At 37.1% G+C, this 20,496-nt stretch overlaps 1 protein-coding gene across 1 annotated transcript; it reads left to right on the plus strand.

Annotated features, from left to right (window-relative positions):
• Positions 1-13,432: 13,432 nt before the first annotated feature.
• LOC141631744 (uncharacterized) lies at positions 13,433-17,465 on the plus strand. The gene is made up of 4 exons (XM_074444372.1): positions 13,433-14,578; positions 14,684-14,887; positions 15,599-15,740; positions 15,823-17,465. The coding sequence occupies exons 1-4, from the start codon at positions 13,433-13,435 to the stop codon at positions 17,463-17,465; spliced, it is 3,135 nt and encodes a 1,044-aa protein (XP_074300473.1).
• The last annotated feature ends 3,031 nt before the right edge of the window (positions 17,466-20,496 follow it).

Genomic DNA, 20,496 nt, shown 5'->3' on the forward strand with positions numbered 1-20,496 from the left:
GTCATAATTTTATTTTATGTAATTTTTAAATTATGTAATTTTACTTAGTATGGCCTTAGTTTTTAATTGGTATTATCCGAAATGTATGGGAATATCGATTCGGTTGTAATTTACTGTGATCTCGTATCACCGTTTTGTAATTTAGTAGATTTATTTTATTTTAATTACAAATGTATAATAGGAAATTATGTAATTTGTTATGTAATTTATTTATTCCGGAGTTCCTTGAAGACGGTGCCACTCAAGAAGGCCATCCATTAAAGACGGTGTTACCTCGAGATGCGTGCCAAAACCGAAGTTCAAGGGACCAATGGAGTTGGTTTCCGAATTTGTAATAGTTTATTAGATTTACTATTTTAGGAAGGTCATACTAGGATTTAATTTATTCTTTGCATTTTATTTATATGTCGCATGCATCGCTAAATCGCCATAACTAAAACATGCATCATCTTTTAATCGAGTTTATCGACCGTGTCAATTATAATTATCGTAGTTCACCGCTTTAGTTCACTTAAAACGTGATACATAATAAATTGACATGACCTCTCGCTAAAATAATCAATTGAGACATAGCCTTACCAAAAAGTAGAAACCATGAAAACCTATTTCGTGAGGAAGTGCACTCGGACACACCGGGGTACAAGCCTTGTTACGTAGGGGAGGTGGGTGATAAATGTCTATCCACCGAATTCATGTTGATAAGGGATGAATCGGCTACACCGTGCCCAAGTTAATGTGGATTTGGATCATGGACACATTTATTCGAAATTTGGGTTGAACTCAACAAAAGTATTGATAAGGGATGAATCGGCTACACCGTGCCCTTGTCGGATGTGTTTTGGGCTAAAGATAAATGTTCATGTAATTTTTTATCGACCAAGAGTTCTAAAAGTAGAATCGACTAAAGCGTTAATCCACCGAGTTATATTGATAAGGGATGAATCGGCCACACCGTGCCCAAGTTAATATGAATTTGGATCTTGGAATCATTTATCAAGTTGGGTAGAGGTCACTAGATAAATGCAATAAAACTTGTTTAAATTAATTTTTACGAGTATTATTATTTAGAAAACGGCATATGTTTTATTCCTTCAATTTCGTTTTGTAGATCGCATCTATTTCTCATAACAAATGGCCACTCCAAACACCAATGCCACACCTCTCACTAATACTTCATGGCTCCGATCCTTCATGGATCGTTGTAAACTTGAAAAGAATGGGTCAAATTTCTCTGATTGGGATGCCCAACTCAAATTAGCCGCCCAAGGTGACGACAAGCTTCGTTACCTCACCGAGGCCTCTCCACCCGAACCTAATGCTAGGTCGAGTGTCGCTACTAGGGAAGCATATGAGGCTTACCACAAGGAGTCGCCCGCAATGAAAAATGTGTTGATTTTTGCGATGGAGGCGGATCTCCAAAGGAGAGCCTTTAAAATGGGCACCGCTAATGAAATCTATTCCAAGCTTGTGACAATGTTTTCACAAACTCCGAGTATCGTCCAATATGAGGCGGCCGCGGCATTCTTTGATCTCGACTTTAAGGAGGGCCAAAAGGTTAGCCCTCACGTGCTCAAATTGATGGAGCTAGTCGAGACTTTGAAGATTCAAAAGGTTGAAATCCCCAAAGAGCTCATTGTAGATAGGATTCTACACTCCTTATCCAAAGTCAAGGCATATGTTCAATTCCAGGTGAATTTTAACATGCAAGACAAGGACGTGTCTCTTGAAGAGTTGCACAAGTTACTTGTGCAAGCCGAAAGAGACATGGGGTTAAATGTTAACTCACCTAAGGATGTGCTTAACATAAGCACCAAGAGCAAGGGGAAGTTCAAAAAGAATGGGAAGAAGGGTAAGAAGCAAGCTCCCACTTTCACCAAGGCTAAGACTTTTGAAGGTAGCACTTCCAAGACCAAGAAGGGTCCTCTTGACAAATGTCATTATTGTAATGGTGTTGGACATTGGAAGAGGAATTGTTCCAAGTATCTTGGTGACATCAAAGCTGGAAAGATCACTCCAGTAGGTAAATGACTATCCTTTCTTTTATGTTTCTAATTCAACTATGGTATTGTGAAACAAAGTTGTGATAATGTATCTCCCTTTTTATTGTAAATAGGGCCTCCACCAAGCAAAGACAAAGGAAAAGAAAAGCAACATTAAGAAACCATCAAGGAGCTAGGAGTAGCTTCCATGCAGCTTGCCTTTTTATTTTCTTATTTTAATTTATGTTTAGGATTTCTAGAACCTTTTGATTTCCGTGTTCGACATGGAAATGTTTGATCCTTTCTAAACAATTGTTGTATTTTGGATTATGGTGGCTTGGTTTGCAACCCAAGTCACCCGTTTTATCGTATTTTTCTTGTTCTAAAAATTCGTCTATATATGCTTGCACATAGAAACATATGATCATCCACTTAAAGTGATCTAATAGACAACTATAATGATGGGATTCATTATATGTCCACAAGCTTAAGGCTTGTGTATGATCAATTATAAAATGATGATTGAGTGTAACACCCCCTCATACCAAGGTACCTTACCAAGGACTACCCTAGCATGAAAGGCTGTTACCATCTCGGTTGCCCGAGGTAAGTATATATCAAAAGTAACAATCCACAAACACATCTATTAAAGTTTAAAGAGTTAGCGATTACATTATCTCAGACCAACTCAAAATAAAAGTACAAGGTCTCAAAACAATTGAAATCTAAGACATCTAAACTCATAAAAGCGTAAGCTAGACTTGACGTGATGACTCCCCATGACGGTCCCATAACTAACATCTGCATTACCTGTCACAATCTGCTCACCATCCCCGAATGGATCACCGCAGGTTTTACAAACAACAACACGGGGTCAGTACTATTCAATCAATATAAGACAACAAACAATACAACCAGCTGATTATCCTCCATCCCCGGTCTCCCAATCTCACACAGTAACCGACTACACACCGAAGTGTGTAGCCCTGCCAGATTACCCATCGCAACAGGTAATCCTCGCCACCAGTGGGTGACCGCAACCCATCCCCACCTAGTCCAGCTCATCAACGAGCGACTAACAATCCCTGTCCCTTAATGTGCACATCCCCTCTCGTGACGGGTTCCACAGAGGGCAAACTAGGGTGTGAAGCCACTCCCGCAAGTGACTCCACCACAATCACACACACACAACATCACAACTGTCACAACACCACAACCGTCACAACACAACCACATCAGCACCATCTCCACAACACCCATCCTCCGATGATCAGCAGATAACAACAATTATAAAACATATGCAATCTCAATCAATTAACAAGATCTTGAGTAGGAAAACCCTACCTTTTCGCAATCCGCTTACGCTGCAATCAACCATACAAATGCATAACAATTACCACATCGTCACCTACAACAACAATCATATAATTCCAATCACTAACTGCAAAACCCCATTTCCCCCAATTCATGAATAAAGACAACCCTAGAATTAATCATCAACAACATAGGGATAAAGACTTACCGGCGAAAGAATGAAAGATTGAATGCGATAACTACGATGTCCACACACACAGAGGAGAGATTTGGGAGTGATTAGAGTGTCGTAGGTTTGATTAGGTTTGCAAATGTTGTTTTAGAAACTGATTATCGAATATATAATCCCTAATTAGTCCCGAATCAAACCGCTGAAATATTATTCGCCAGACCGGATACTCGACCGAGTATAGAGTATACTCGGCCGAGTATCCTCTACTCGGTCGAGTATTCATCATACTCGGTCGGGTATTCCTCGGCAGTAGCCAAACAGACTACACAACCTACACTACTCGGCCGAGTAGGCTCTACTAGGTCGAGTACAAGCCTAAGAAATCCGTAGTATTACATTGAGTTGATGAACTCTCTTAAAGGGATGCCAATCACCAAGTACACTTATCAAATTTAAAACTATTAGTCAACCTTTGAGATAGTCCTCCTTATACTTCAAAAAATCATTATTTGTGTCTCATAAGCTATCTTTGAATCTCTAGTGTATTTATTCTAAAGATAGAGTGGGAGAAAAATGAAGACACAAAGAACACAAAGCAAATTTGTGTACTTGTGTATATGAGATCTACGCAAGAAAGAATGATTTGTATACCTATATAGATAGTGTACACGAATAGATGAGATATATGGTCTCGAATAGATGAAATTTACATGACAAAAGAGACCAAGTGAAGCAATCAAAAGAATATGTTCTCAAGATAACTACACGAGGAGACCAAAAGAAAATTTTGGAAGAAGAATGACTAATGTAAAGTCTTAACAAGAGATTTGGCTAGTTTATGAGCGACTTTTGACAAATAGTTTCAATATTGATATTTACTTAAGAGCCTAAATGAAACAAAGTTGCATCCTCAAAAATAAATGTGATTTATGACTAAAAGTTGCAAAGAAAGATATGCCGATATCTACAAAAGCTAAATTAATTGTTAACCACGCTAGTGTCATTACTTAACCTCATTATGAAAATGAAATGGTTAAACCTCCTTCCAGAAAAGGGTATTTTGAGAAGGACGTATATTAAATGAAATTCACATTTAAATAATGATATTGCTACGCATCATTATAAAATGAATGAGTTAGAGATTAAAATCTCTTTCCATAAGTTTAAGATTGAAACCTTTTCAAAATAGGTATTTTGAAAGGATATGCTGAGAACATATATGGTTTTATCTTAATAACTTGGCAAAGCAAAATATATTTCAATTCTTGAAATATTTCGATTGAGTAGTCAATTGCGAAACATGTGGAATTAAGTGGGAGTTGGAAATTATCATGTGAAGACATGGAATTTAGTGGGAGCAATCATCTTGTAAAAATTTATAACTCATTACTCATTGAGAATGACGAGCTAATACTATCTTTCACAAAGAAGTATTTGAGTTTTCAATTCTAGATGAAAATGGACTATGATGAATCCAATCACATCATGAGATGTTGGATAGGTATTGAGATATATTCATCGAATCAACGAGAAACGTAGGTTATTCATGTTAATGAAAATGGAATTGCCATTAGCAGTCATGGTCGTTCATTAAACCTAAGAATGGTTGATCACATGATTATTAGTTACTAATGTTTCCGCGATTAGAATAATCATTCACATGTCCAATAATGAATCATATGCATAAGAGCATGATGAATTATTGGCAAGCCATAGAAGAATCGTCATGAATTCTCGAGGAGAACTAATGAGCGATTCCAGTGATGGACAGAACACTCTGTTATGTGCCAAGAGGTTGCACGTTTTGAAGTTCGATCACACGTAAGGATTTATGAAAATCCTAAGCTATTAAAGCTAAAAGGAGAAATAAGAAGCTTTTAAAAATACTTAGTTGAAGTAAGAAGTTACTCAAAACTGATATTTTCTAATATGCCATGACTTATGAGAAGTGCTAGGCTAATCATCTTGACAATTGTTGCAAGACTCTACAAAACGTATACCTAGTGCATTGTGAGTTGGTAGAACACTTGACCAGTGCAAGTTATATCATCCACCACAATTCGTTGGTTATGTGATAAACAACAAGAAAGTTCTTTCAAGATAAAGAACCCAAACCTAGGTTAGGAACCTATATGTGTACTTGGTAAGGTTCATGCTATGAAAGATAACATGAATATAAAGCAAAATGCAATATAAGAAGTTTGAACACATGGACACTTGGTATGTTAAACTTCTATTGCAATCAACTAGTGTTTACACACTTTCGATATACATCACAAGGTTGTAATATGGTATTGACTACCCGAATGTGATGTTGACGTTTGTCGTTTGAGTTATTTTTAACTCACCTTATACTTTGTTACATCCAAACGGGTTGTAGAGACAATTGAACCCCGTTAAAGTGAACACAGATTAGCATTGTATTCGCCCATAGTTACTTGCATGAGGTGACGTCTCAAAGTGACTAGAGTGTGATGCGATTGATGGCAAGTTCAAGTGCCATGAAATCATGTGAGATGACTAGTCGATCACATAGGCAGACTGTTGGGAACACCTTGTCGGGCCTTTTGACCGCTTATAGAGTTCTGGCAAATTTATATAGCCTGGTCATGGCGAGAGCTACTATAGTATTCTAATGAGTCTATTCTTTTGACTAAAGACTGTTCGCCAAAGATGGCACAGTTTCAGATTAACTTTGATTTGTGTTACTACGACCTTTGTAAATGGGGTCAAATGGGCATATTTTGGGTTATGATGGTTGTGGCTAGTCGAAGGGAATAAGTGCGATAGGAATTGTCCACCCCTAGTCAGGGTTATAAAAATATCTCAGGGCCACTCGAGGAGTAATGAACTGGAAATGCGTGGCCACGCTCGGAAGATATCCATGGTGGATAATTCCGGTCAATCAGTTATTCTCCAGATCGAGGAAACCACTCTCGATATGATCACTTGCAAGTACGACCTGAAAGACACCTTGCATTGAGTGGGAGATAGTAATAGGACAAGAGAATTGGTGACGCACACTTATCGAGGACAAGTGGGAGATTGTTAGAATATGTGTCCTCCGACAATAATGCGATCACAACTGTCGATCATGATGATCACATGTTTAAATCTCATTTTAAGAATACATGTGGGAATTAATATTTTACTGTCAACTAGTCCACACATATCGGTAATGATTGGCTAACTAGAGTTTTACATTACTGTCGTGCGACGGTGGTGATCAGTTGATCCCCTTAGGTCATACCTAAAGGGTAACACTCTTAATTGATTATTTAATTGATCGTATGACGATACGGGTTAATTAAATTACTTAAAATTGACGGACAATTTTGGAAGTAATATTTACGTATCTCATTATAATTTGATTAAATGAGATACGGTCTAAGTGATCGAATTGTTTTATTACTTAGATGAAATTATTGTTTAAGGAAACAATTGCATTAGAATGAATAATTCATTATAAATACAAGATGTTGTGATTTATAATTGGTAAGTTATTTTGGTACAAGTAATTATGAATTACTAAAGTCGATTTTGTACATGGCGTATTTTTATTAATGCGTTGATTTTTAATATGTTAAAAATGCATAACAATTTTACATGACTTGTGACATGTGACAAATTGACAAAGATAAAATTGAATCCATTTTATCTTAAATGGACCGAAATAAGGGGTGTATTAGGCTAAATATTGTGTTGATTAATTTTAAGTGGAAAACATAATCATTTACTTAATTGCTAGCCATGAAAACCTAGCTGTTTTTGTGAAGAGCAACTTGATCATGCATTGGCTAACACCACCCCACCCTACCCCGTTTTGTCATAGAGAAAAGCCAAGGGTTTTTCTCTATAATTTGTCTAATATACACTATATGCATCTTAGTGTATTATTCATTCAAGCATCATCTAAAATATAGAGTTTTAGAGAGATAAATTACTTCTTCTTCTCCCTTCTCTTAAACCGAAAATTAAGAGACCAAAAACAATATTTTTGGATCAATTTTATTCAAAATTAATATTGTTCTAGTATCAATAATATTAATTTTATTAAGAGGTTATCTTGGGTATTATTCCTTGGGAGGGATTCTATACTTTAATCCTTTGTTCATCCATATTAGGAGAGCTCAAGAACAAGTGAGTAGGAGAACTCACTTGTGCCCAATAATCCGAAATTTCCAATGTAAGAATGATGATTTCTTCACTATATTTACTTATGTTTGCATGCATAAGATCTAATTAATTTTATGACTAAATTAAATGGAACATATAAGAATATGTCGAGTATTATGAGATATAGATTTCTAACAGTACTTTGACTTTCGCCCTGTCCAAGCCTCAATCAAAATAGAGGCTCTGTAGATACCCAGTATCTGTCAAATCCCCAAAAAATACCCGATGATTATCGAACTACAACATGCTTAGGAATCGCCACGTTTGATCAATAGTTTATATAACTACGCTTCGGAAAACTCAAAAAATGATTTTGAAATTGAAAACATTTTCAAAACATTTCAAAAATACCTTGAGTGTTTATGCACGACGACAAGGTCGCAATGACACTAACTAGAGTCAAAACCAACACTGGACCAAAAATCGACTAAAAATTCAAATCCCGACTCCAACAACGAGTCAAGCCGAGTCAAACACAAAAAAAAAAAAAAAAAAACCTCACAATGCTTCCATGCTAAGTATACTCAGTATACTTAATGGTGAAGTACAATAATAATATTCTACAAAACCTAGGATAGAACAAACCACAAATTCAATTGCGTGATAGTGACAAGACAACTCGAAGACCCGCGGACATGCTCGCGCCTTTTCAAGCAGCTTTTATAGCCACGTCGCCCAAAACGCCCACCACCACACAAATCTTCTATAAATACCCCTCAAATGCCACCATTTGAAGGTACGCCAGAGTCCGTCCCTTCTTTTCTCCCTTAAAATTCTAGACCTAGACTTCTCGAGTCAACAACCGACACGTATTTTCGACCTACCGATTAAAAATACAAGTCTTACACATTGTTTGGTATCGTCATCATGCATTAAATCACTTGGCTTACCACTTTGACCAACTACACCATTACTATATCAAAGCAACACTCCATATTTCACAAAAACGGTTTTAAATCGAGTTTTCCGACTCACGAGTTTTTACACTTTGTCGATTTCTCGTCAAGCAACCTAGCATGTAAGTATAAGGGTGTAATTAATCCTCTTCTTTCATATTCTTTTCATATGTTTTTATGACTTTAACATGAAAAAACATGCATAACATGATCCTAAATACGGATTGATCGAGCCAAAACTGAGTTTTGACCTGAGTCAAAAGCTCCTAGTCACAACTAGGTACCTCGCGCCTCTTATGGGATCCCCAGGCCAGAACTCAAATGTGTTTAAGTTCGTCTTTCCTCTATTTCACTTCTTATTTGCAATCGGTTTTTATCATTTCAAATATTTCAAATCATTTTTATGATGAGCATTTTTAACCATGCATTATATTCACCCTTTGTTCCATATACCATGATAGTTTAGTCCGTGATTCGGTGATAATATTTGGTTAATTACATTTTTAAAGGGTATTTTAAAGCCCTCTTATTCATTTGTTTACATTTGCAAAAAAACATATTAGTCAACCATGGATAATAATCCTTGGTTCTACATACCATGTCGGTTTAACCCGAGTACGATGATAAACTTCGACTAATTACAAAGCAATGGACTTAATATAATTAGTTCGTATCAAATATTTTTACACCTTTTTTAAAACTATTCATGTCAAGCTTGCAAAACTGAACCCGACATCGAATATTATCAAGACAATGATAATTATTCTGAGTCCCCCTCTTCATATTAGCACAAAACGGTCTTAACGACCTTTTCAACAAAAACGGGTTTTAATACCCATTTACAAACGATTTCACAAACGTTTTCAATAACCAGGAGACCTCCACTTGGGTCGTCACCGAGCTCGCGCCTAAACAGGCTCCCTGAACTCCTGTTTTCAAACTTGGGCAGACACCCTTACATCGCCAACAAGCTCGCGCCTCAATCGCTGCCTGGCACTGCTCATGTCCCATTTCTAGCACTCGTCGAGGACGATCCCGACTTTAGTTAACCCGAATACAGGACCGATCAGATTGATGAGTTTGCATTTTATACGTTGCACTCTAAAACACTTTTTTAAGACAAATGGATCATGTTAAGCACCATAAACCTAACTTGGTAAATGGATGTTTAATTTCCTTCTTGCATGCATATCAACATTAAATCCAACTCGACATCAATTACTTGATATTTGGATAAACAACTGACATAGTAAATCTCAAATGTTATGTTTAAACTTGTGGCTGCGCATTCATGCATTTAACCCGTTTTATCAACTTTTGCACTTAGCAAACCAAGATCGATCAGTAGAGGCCGCTACCGCGGGCAGGATTGGGTGTTCGATTAAAGAGTTTTCCAGTACGTACCCTCGCCTCTTATTCAGAAACTTTGGATAGTGGACGACCTTATCCAGGGCGAACGAGAGTCATTCTAGCGATAGGATGCTAAAGAGGGATGATTCCTTATCTTTAGTACCTATGTTAAGCACCACTTTTTGCTTCATTTGACCTAGGTACAAAGCGGATTCGAACGGTTGTTAGGCATCCCATAATTGCTTGGTGGCAATTTCGAACATCTCTGCATTGTTTCGACACCTTCACCGAGATGAAACTGACCGATCTAAAGTGATCCGGTTGAATGCAATTCTACCCTACCGAGCGTGGATTTCCGATTGTTGCATGTCCATAGATTGGCTTGGCGTGGAGGTGGCCCATGTCCACAGTTTTGCATCCAAGACTTTAGCGATAGAACGAAAATCGAGTACCCCGAATTCGGCAGAACGACACGAAAGAGGCGAAAAGAGTAAGAGCAAACCATAAGAAACCATTATCCTCCTGGTAGGATGACGATAATATATACGGTCCTAGCCTACGCCCAATACCAAGTCCTCAAGATGAATATTTCTTAATACGACCGGACGACGATTATAATACAGTCTCGGCCTAGATTTGGTATTAGACTCTCAGGATGAACGTTCCCGATTCGGCATGTGATATAACATTTCGCATCCAAGACTCAAGAAACAGAAAGGAAGACGAGTACCTCGAATTCGGCAGAACAACACGAAAGGGGCGGATAAGGGTATGAGCAAACCAAACTCGGCAGAACAACACGAGAGAGGCGTAAACAAGTCAAGCAAGAATGTGAGGCATAATGACATTTCCATAAGAAAACGACTCAACACAAGTAGACACTCAAGATAGATAGTTCAGACTTGAAACTTGGTAAAGAACTGACAATGAGCAAGTAAGAACTCAAATGTGAAGTATATAATACCATTTCATACTTTTCTAAGATAAATACAGTATACCTCATATTTACATGTTACTTAAACATAGTATAAACAAAAGATGACAAATGAGTTAAGTAACACGAGGCAAGACATAAATAAATAATTGTTAACATGTCATACACAACTTTTATAACAAAGGTTTATAGTTATATCAATAAGGTAAAGCACGAAAAGGGGTAACTAACTAACCAAAGATGAATCCATTGGCCATTCAAGGCAAACATGACATATATGGGTGAAACATCCAAGAACCATCATTAAACATGTAAATGAGTCTTAGTCAAGGTGTTATTAAGTTAAACAAGTGCTAATACACCACACATAAGCATTAGTTACAAGGATAAGAAGCATAGCCAACAAGGAATCTAAACCCCAATCCCAAATGACAAGTTTAGAACTCGACTACAACAAGGGTCAACTTCAAACAATCATAACTCAAGTTCTAAATATGATAATGACGTGAAACAAATTAGAGGTGATATCTTATCCTCTTACGGTTCTAGCGGTAGGTCATATGCCCAAAATGCATAATAAACGAAGCAGTTATGGCTATTATACGAAAGTTGGTCAGGCTGAAATCGCAGCCTGCAGTGGTGGTCGCATCCTGCGGCAATGGGGTGCTTCCCACAACACATACATGCTACATCTTTATCCCCAAATCAATCTTATCTTACCATTACAATCACAATTGAATAAGAACAAGTAGTTAACAAAGAATTTCATATGTATACTTAAGACGAAAATTCAATAGTTTACATATCCAAGCAACCAACTTTACCCAATTGTTCTCAAATCAATAGTTTACAAACTAACAATTTCATGACATAATTATACACAGATATTAAGCATGAACAAGATGGTTTACTCACTAATTCATCCATGTAACAACCCAATTCATCCATGTAAACACTCATGTAACCAAAAGACTAGAAATTTATCAAACAACCATAAGATGGTTTCACACAGCAACTCATTCAACAATGAACATGTAAAACATGTAAAGATTCGATCTTTAGCAAACATAAGAGTAAACTACAACAATAAAGCACATAAATTTGACATAATATCGAGTAACCTATCACCGTTACCTTTTAGCACTCCAAATCGTCAAATAGCCATGCCTGAGTCCTCCAAGCCTGTTCCCCAACAAAAACCCTAAGTAAAAGAGTGAAAAGCTCTAACCCTAGAAAGACGGATTTGTATAAATCTAAAGAAAGATGGTGTCTTTCTTACATAGAAATAACGAGGGTGAGGAGAGGGAGAGAATGGTGCAAAAATGGTTCTAATTGATAAAGAATTCAGGGAGTTATGGTGAATCTAGGTTTGATGAGGATTTGGGTAACAATGATGTTAGTTGGTGGAAAATTTCAGAAAAAAGAGGAAGATGAAGTTGTTAGGGTTTTGTGGTGGGTTTTTATGAAGAGAAAAGAGAAGGAGAAAAGGCCCATAAGGGATACTAGACCCAACAACACTAGTTGAGTCGATTTTCACTAAAAACACGTCTCAAAGCGTACTACACACGTAAGACGATTATTATTATTATTATTATTATTATTATTATTATTATTATTATTATTATTATTATAAAGAAACATTTTCATAAAAATGGGTTTAAAATATAAATAGAATAATACAATAACTAATTAAATTATAAATGTCAAAACGCGAATTTCGCGGGTGTTATAACCACGGTCACACTGGACCGTAAAACACAAAATGGTACAACGGCCCCATAACTCAATACTAGTAACCAATCTCAATTTCAATATCAATATCGTCAAAAGGTCCAATAATAAACCATGCTCAACACTTAGAGTTAGACTCTAAGCTACTCACCCACGAGTCGAGGTCAAAAAACGACAAATTAAATACGATATCAAGAATTCAATACCATAGCTCTCAATATTAACCATACTCTAAACAGGTCAGCTAATATAATATTCTTTAACACATAATTTTCTATTAGTTGATTCTATCACCAACAATACACCTAAAAGAAGCACCAATGTGACTCTGTACACATATTTTTCCTCTCCTGAAGTCTTAATAGAATTGGTCTCACTAAATAATCATTGCATAAGCCGACATCATCAATCTGCCACTTCAATTAGTCTTTAAACCAAATACTGCTACCATGCCCAAATCTCATAAACTACCTTCGTCTTTTTTTTTTTTTTTTTTTTTTAATAAGGTAAGGAAACTAGGTTAATCGAAATTAACCCATAACATCCTTGCGGATGAAAGCGGTAAAAGAAAGACAACGGTGTTAGCGTAATATTCGGTCAAAGTAAATAATAACAAACCGAATATTATGATTGTATATATCCTAGTTTAGCTTATATTTAGGATATATTGTTTAGGAAATTTTGTTAGGTTTTCCTAAACTATAGGCTCCTTATTGTGTATATATTGCAAGCAATTACGGTGAATGAAACACAGAAAACAATTTCACAAAATATTTCTCTGTCATTTGCATTTACTTCATGGTATCGTGAGCAAGTTCCGATCTTGCGATATATTTTTTTTTCTTTCAATCAAAGTGTTTTCTTTTCTTGTCTGATCACCATGGTTGACGACAAGAAGACTGGTGAGACCTCTCACACTCCGAATCCTGTGTACGCCGTCTCTTTGCACGATGGTACAGGAGCCAAAATCACCCATGTTGTGCTCCTTGGACCGAATTATGAAGAGTGGGCTAAGGGATTTCGAGTTGCATTGGGAGCAAAACGAAAGTTGGGGTTCATTGATGGTACCCTCAAGGAGAAACCGTCTGATCCGAAAGATGTGGAGGATTGGACGGCTATCAATTATTTGATCGTCGCGTGGATTTTTAATACTATCGATTCACGTGTTCGATCTTCTATTTCCTATCGTGAAACGGCCTTCGAGTTGTGGGAGGATATTCGTCTCCGATTCACAGTAGGAAACGAAATAAAAATATATCAGATTCAAAATGATTTATCTGAGTGCAAACAGAAACCCGGAGAGACGATTATGGATTACTATGGGCGTATGAAGAAGTTATGGGATGATATCAACGACTTTGATGCGCTGCCTTCCTGTAAATGTTCTGGTTATCGCTGCGATCTGAACGTGGTTTTACGACAACGACGTGAGGCGGATCAGGTTCGAGGATTTCTCATGGGTCTCGAACCCTTTTATGCTACTGTCCGGTCTCAATTGCTGGGTACCAAGCCTTTTCCTCCGATTCAGTTGGTGTACTCCCAACTCGTTCAAGAAGAAGAAGTGCGTACTTTAACCCAGGTTCGTGAAGATGCTACAACTCCTATGGCAATGGCTGTGCGTGATGGTGGAAAGAAGCAAGCTAAAGGCAAGTCTCGGTTTAAGTGCACATATTGCACGAAGGAGGGGCACACGGAGAGTAGGTGTTGGGAGAAGCATGGTTATCCTAATGATCGTGAGCCGCGTCGATCCGCCAGTCGAGATTGTTCTGCCGCCAATGATAGTCCAAAGGTCAATGCGATTCTCGGTGAGCCTGAAGTCATTACTAATATGATTCGACTCAATGGTAAGAATGCTCACTCATGGATAATTGATACCGGCGCGTCGACACACGTCTGTGGCAGTGATTTTTTATTTGAGTCTATGCATTCCATTAAACCTATTAATGTCGGCTTACCTAATGGTACTCAATTGAGTGCTCACAAAGCAGGGGTTGTTAGGATTGATAATAAGCTTTCTATCCATAATGTCTTATACGTGCCATCATTTCAATATAATTTGCCATCCGTCTCGCAACTTTTGGCGACCCAAAAGTTATATATACAGTTTACTAATTCCTAATGTGTGATACAGGACCATGCCTTGACGACGATTGAAGTGGGTGATCTCACAGGAGGACTCTATTACCTGACTATGGAGGAACCAACTCGTGTTAATGCCGTGGCTGGAAATTCTGAGATTGAGTTATGGCATCAACGGATGGGACACCCTTCAACGCGGGCAATGGAGTATCTTCATGCTATTTCTTCTCGTAATTTACATTTAGCACCGTGTGATGTTTGTTTCCATGCAAAACAGACTCGTCTTTCTTTTCCGTTGAGTGATAATAAGGCTGAACATTTATTTGATTTAATACATTGCGATGTTTGGGGACCGTATCAACCTAATAGGGGATGCGATTCTCGTTATTTTTTGAGTATTGTTGATGACTTTTCCCGAGGAGTTTGGGTTTATTTGTTCAAAACCAAAGATGAAGTGCCACGTATGTTGCGTGAATTTTTTGCGTTAATTAAGCGACAATTTAATAGGCATGTGAAAATTTTGCGGAGTGATAACGGGACGGAATTCCGTGGTTTGTTTCCTTACTTCCGTGAACATGGGATAATACATGAAACGTCAATGGTAAAAACACCACAACAAAATGCGAGGGTAGAACGAAAACATAGACACATATTGAATGTTGCTTGTGCCTTACGTTTTCAAAGCTCCCTTCCTATTGAATTTTGGGGTGAGTGTGTCTTAACAGCGGCGTTTTTGATTAATCGTACACCTACTCGGGTTTTGCAAAATAAAACTCCTTTCGAATTGATTTTTCAAAAGGAACCGGATTTGAGCTTACTTCGAGTTTTTGGGTGTTTATGCTATGGCAAGAATTTAAATTGTCGTGATAAATTTGATTCTCGAGCTCGAAGATGCGTGTTTTTGGGTTACCCTTTTGGGAAAAAGGGCTGGCATTTGTATGATCTCGATACGAGGGTTTATTTTCAGTCTCGTGATGTTCGCTTTATCGAGCACTGTTTTCCCTTTGCTGCTAATACGGGTTATGCGTCTGCACCACCCGCTTCTTTTGACAGTGAGGAGTTGTTCATTGATGAGGAGGATCTGCTCCATACGTCCTCTGTTCCTGCTGGTGCCAAGGGGGGGGGGGGGGTCTGCATCTGGTAGTGCGCAAGAAGTAGCTCTTGGTAATGTAGATAATTTGCATATTGAAGCTAGTAGTAATGATGTCGTGGTTTCTGACATTAATGATACTAGTAACAATAATTCTACTATTGATAATAATGATAATGTTGATGCTATTGAGACTCCACCTGACACCGAGACTGTCCATTCTAATACGGATACCGAGGCTAGTGAGATGGGTCGTGGTAAGCGTATAAAATTTGATAATACTCGCAATAAAGATTATGTGCGTTGGGACAAGATCGATCAACACATTAACACGACTTTGGTTTCCTCCACTCAATCACCCACATCTAATCCCGTCTCAGGTACACCGTATCCCATTGCTAATTATGTTAATTGTAGTATATTTTCTTCTGCCCATCAATCTTTCCTTGCAGCTATTACTAGTGATGTCGAGCCATCTTCGTTCAAAGAGGCCATTTGTGATTCACGGTGGAAAAAGGCAATGGAAGAGGAAATTGATGCATTAAAAGCAAATAAAACTTGGTCAGTTGTGGATTTGCCTCCAAATAAATCGGCCATCGGATGTATGTGGGTGTATAAAATCAAGCGCAAGTCTGATGGGTCGATTGAGAGGTATAAGGCGAGACTCGTGGTATTTGGAAATCATCAAGTGGAAGGAATTGATTTTGTTGAAACTTTCGCTCCCACCGTTAAAATGGTAACGGTTCGAACTTTTCTTGCTCTTGCTGCAATAAATAATTGGGAACTACATCAGATGGATGTTCAAAATGCGTTTCTTCATGGAGATCTTTCCGAAGAAGTTTATATGCGTCTCCCACCTGGTTTTAGTCATGGATTGCAAGGAAAAGTTTGTCGTCTTCAAAAGTCTCTTTATGGGCTCCGTCAGTCTCCGAGGTGCTGGTATGCCAAACTCGCCACTGCCTTATGTTCTTATGGCTTTTCTCATAGTTCGTCCGATCATTCATTATTTATTTATCGAAAGGATAGCATTGTTATTAATATTTTAGTCTACGTGGACGACTTGGTAATTGCCGGGAATGATAATGCTGCTATCACAGATTTTAAACATTATCTCAATAAATGTTTTCGGATGAAAGATTTGGGCACACTTAAATATTTTTTGGGTCTTGAAGTGGCACGCAACTTGACTGGAATTTTTCTTTGTCAACGGAAATATACACTCGATTTATTATCCGAGACCGGCATCCTTGGAGCGAAGCCATCTACGCTGCCAATTGAAGAGAATCATCAACTTGCACTTTCTTTAACCCGTAGGTCTCTCACGGCCTATTTTGTATTTGTTGGTGGTTCACCCATCTTGTGGAAGACAAAGAAGCAAGCTACTGTGTCGCGGTCTTCTGCTGAAGCGGAATATCGTGCTATGGCTTCCGCTACGTGTGAGATTTTATGGTTGAAGGGTTTGCTTCGTAGCTTGGGAGTAGAACATCCCAAGGCCGTTTCGTTGGAATGTGATAGCCAAGCGGCATTACATATCGCTAATAATCCCGTCTTTCACAAACGTACAAAGCACATCGAAATCGATTGTCACTTTGTGCGTGATGAAATATTGCGTGGAACGATCTTGCCGTCTTATATTAACACTACCTCTCAGCTGGCCGACATCCTTACGAAGGCACTTGGACGATCACAATTTCTTTTTCTGCTGGGCAAGTTGGGCATTTCGAATCTCCATGCTCCAACTTGAGGGGGGGTGTTAGCGTAATATTCGGTCAAAGTAAATAATAACAAACCGAATATTATGATTGTATATATCCTAGTTTAGCTTATATTTAGGATAGTTTAGGAAATTTTGTTAGGTTTTCCTAAACTATAGGCTCCTTATTGTGTATATATTGTAAGCAATTACGGTGAATGAAACACAGAAAACAATTTCACAAAATATTTCTCTGTCATTTGCATTTACTTCAAACGGCTTTCATATTACCAATATCGAACCAAGATAACAAGGGCAAAAAACAAAACTCTCAAACGAAAGTCGAAATCTTTAAAACCCCAAAAGAAAAAAAATTACAAAAACAAAAACTAATTTCCAAAAGTAGAGAAAACAGATCTAAGAGCATCAACTCAAGGTGAACTATTTTGCAAAAAATAGTTCAAACACTTCCAGTAATCAAATACCACCAAAGTTGTTCATCATGCATTCATGCTATCCATCTTTACCTTCAAATCACTATATAAATCCCTTTTTATAGTTACAGATTAAAGCAAAGCAAATACTCTAAACACAAAAATTAACATAGTTCATTGTTTTGATATAATCAAAACATGAAAATAAACTCAGAGAATGTTCTATGAAACTTCTTGACTTCTTGATTTAGACCTTCATTCTTAAGATAAATAACTAAATAAGCTCTCCTAGGCTAAAATGGAGAGCAAATAAAGTCGGATCTTATATGGGATAAAAATCAAGAAGTTAGAAAGAAGAAAATTTCTGGGAAAAAAAAACACAATAAAAAAGTTCTATAAAATGAGATGAGAAATGAAGATAAGAAAGATATTCATAACCCATTTTTTATTCTTATAAACCATGCAAAACAATGGAGTTATGGGAATAGAGAAGAAGAAATGGGAGGAAGAAAGCAAGAACAATGCAACATTCAAGCCCCATTTCTCATTTTTATTATTTTTCTTATATTTGGAGGACTTTCTCCCTCTAATAATTTTAGAGAGAAGTCAGATACATTCCTAATTGTTGTGGACGTGGGATTCAGTGAGATTTATTTGTTTAGACTAACATCGTCTTTGTTATTCCAACACTTAGCACAATCATCTCACATACAACTAATTAAACAAAAATAATACTATACAATTAATACTATATACTTTGTAAGATAAAAATATCATAGTTCTCATTTTCAGACAATATATATAAAACAAGCACACGGATAGCAATTAACATATAATTCACGCAACCTCGAACAATAGTAAATTATAGGATCGATAGAATCGTATTACCTCAATTAAAGAACTTGACCACCAATACTCTGAAAACGGTCTGAAACTAAGAATCATCGGAATAATGGAGGATGGAAAGCAACATGACTACAGCACGAAAACAACAAGAAGGTCATAAAGGTCTTTGTAAAAAAATCAAGCTTTATTAGAGATGAGATTTGCCAACAATGATGGGTAAATTGAAAGAGGAAAGTGTTGGGCAAGGAGTATGGTTTACGGAGGAAAAGTTGTGAGCAAGAGATTATATTATATACCAAAACATGGGTAAGTTAAGACGACTGAACATAAAGAACTTCAACCCTATTAAGATTCTAACCAACCGAATTACTTTTTCAATACAAAGTACAATTTGAAACCCATTACAAATATTAAATTATTTTAATTTTATACGTTAAATTATTATAACAAATATTAGAAATATTTGGGATATTACAAGAGGAGCACGGTGGTGCTGATGTAGGTTGTTGTTTGATTGTAGGCTGGTTTGTGGGTGCTTCTCGTGGTTGGGATTCCGAGTCCGGAATCAGTGGTGAATGCTGTTGCTATTTACAAGAACTAGCAGGGATGGCTCGTCGGAGATGGTGCGAGAATTAAGGGAGAGGAGCAGGTGGTTGCACCTATGGTGAGCATGGAACGGGCTAGTGAGTCGACGCCGGCAACGAGACGGTACTTGAATTGATGTTGGAGGGAGGTGCGTGGGTTTGGTATTGCTGATCAGAGTAGGTGCATGAGGGATAGATGAATATGTTGATGGCCAAGGGGATAAAATAGTAGGGCACTTTGTCAACTTTTGTAAATTGATTTCATGGTCAATTTGGCCTCAATTTCAAACTTGACTTGTCTTTGACCCGTCTCATTGACTCTCGTCTCACTTCATTCACGAGTTAGTTATGGCAAACTTTAATATTTCCTCTATTCCAATCAATTCTACACAGAGAATATAATTCACATATAATCAACAAATGTATAGAAATTCATTTCTAAATGTACAAGGATATAAGGTATATTTGTCTAAGTCTAAGTATAAGTCTTACTAGTCTTAAACCCGTGCAAATTGCACGGGTTTGTAATTTCATATGTTATATTTCCGAGGTTTTTTTATAAGACGGTCTCTTAATACTGTTTATGTAAGACCTTTTGCATTATAGAGGTAGTTATTAATATTTTTTTGTTAGCTTCTAATATGCTTAATGATATCACACATATCTAGCATGAGATGATCTCTCATAATACCTCTGAAAGTAGAATCTCGTGTTCTTGTATTTTAGGTAAATGTTCATGTTGCTTGTTATCGTCTCCACAATTAAAAGTTATACCATGTTATATGCTCGTATAGTGTAGTTATTAAATAAATATGTTTTAAAATAAAATATCTCATAAATACAAATGTTAAAATATTGTGTTATATGTTGTGCAATTTCATTAAATTTATTTGGTAGAAAAATATTAGATGATACGGGATTAGATAAGCCTTTTATATTTCATAATATGCGTTGATACAGGATTCGATAAAACAAATATATAATATGACCATTGTAATCTACGGTTTGTATACGATAAAATTACATTTCAATATTTTCCTAACTTGGGTTGACCCAATTTATGAATGTATTACAATTATACATGTCAAGGCTTGACCCTTCCTCGTAAACCCATCCCGACTCGTTTTCTCAAGGTTCAAGGACCTGTTAATCTTTACTCGTAATCTGATTGACCCGAACTTAAAATGGCCCGTTATTTTACGGTTGAATCCTGGTCCG

The sequence above is a fragment of the Silene latifolia genome, chromosome Y, assembly GCF_048544455.1.
Source record: "Silene latifolia isolate original U9 population chromosome Y, ASM4854445v1, whole genome shotgun sequence".
NCBI lineage: Eukaryota > Viridiplantae > Streptophyta > Magnoliopsida > Caryophyllales > Caryophyllaceae > Silene > Silene latifolia.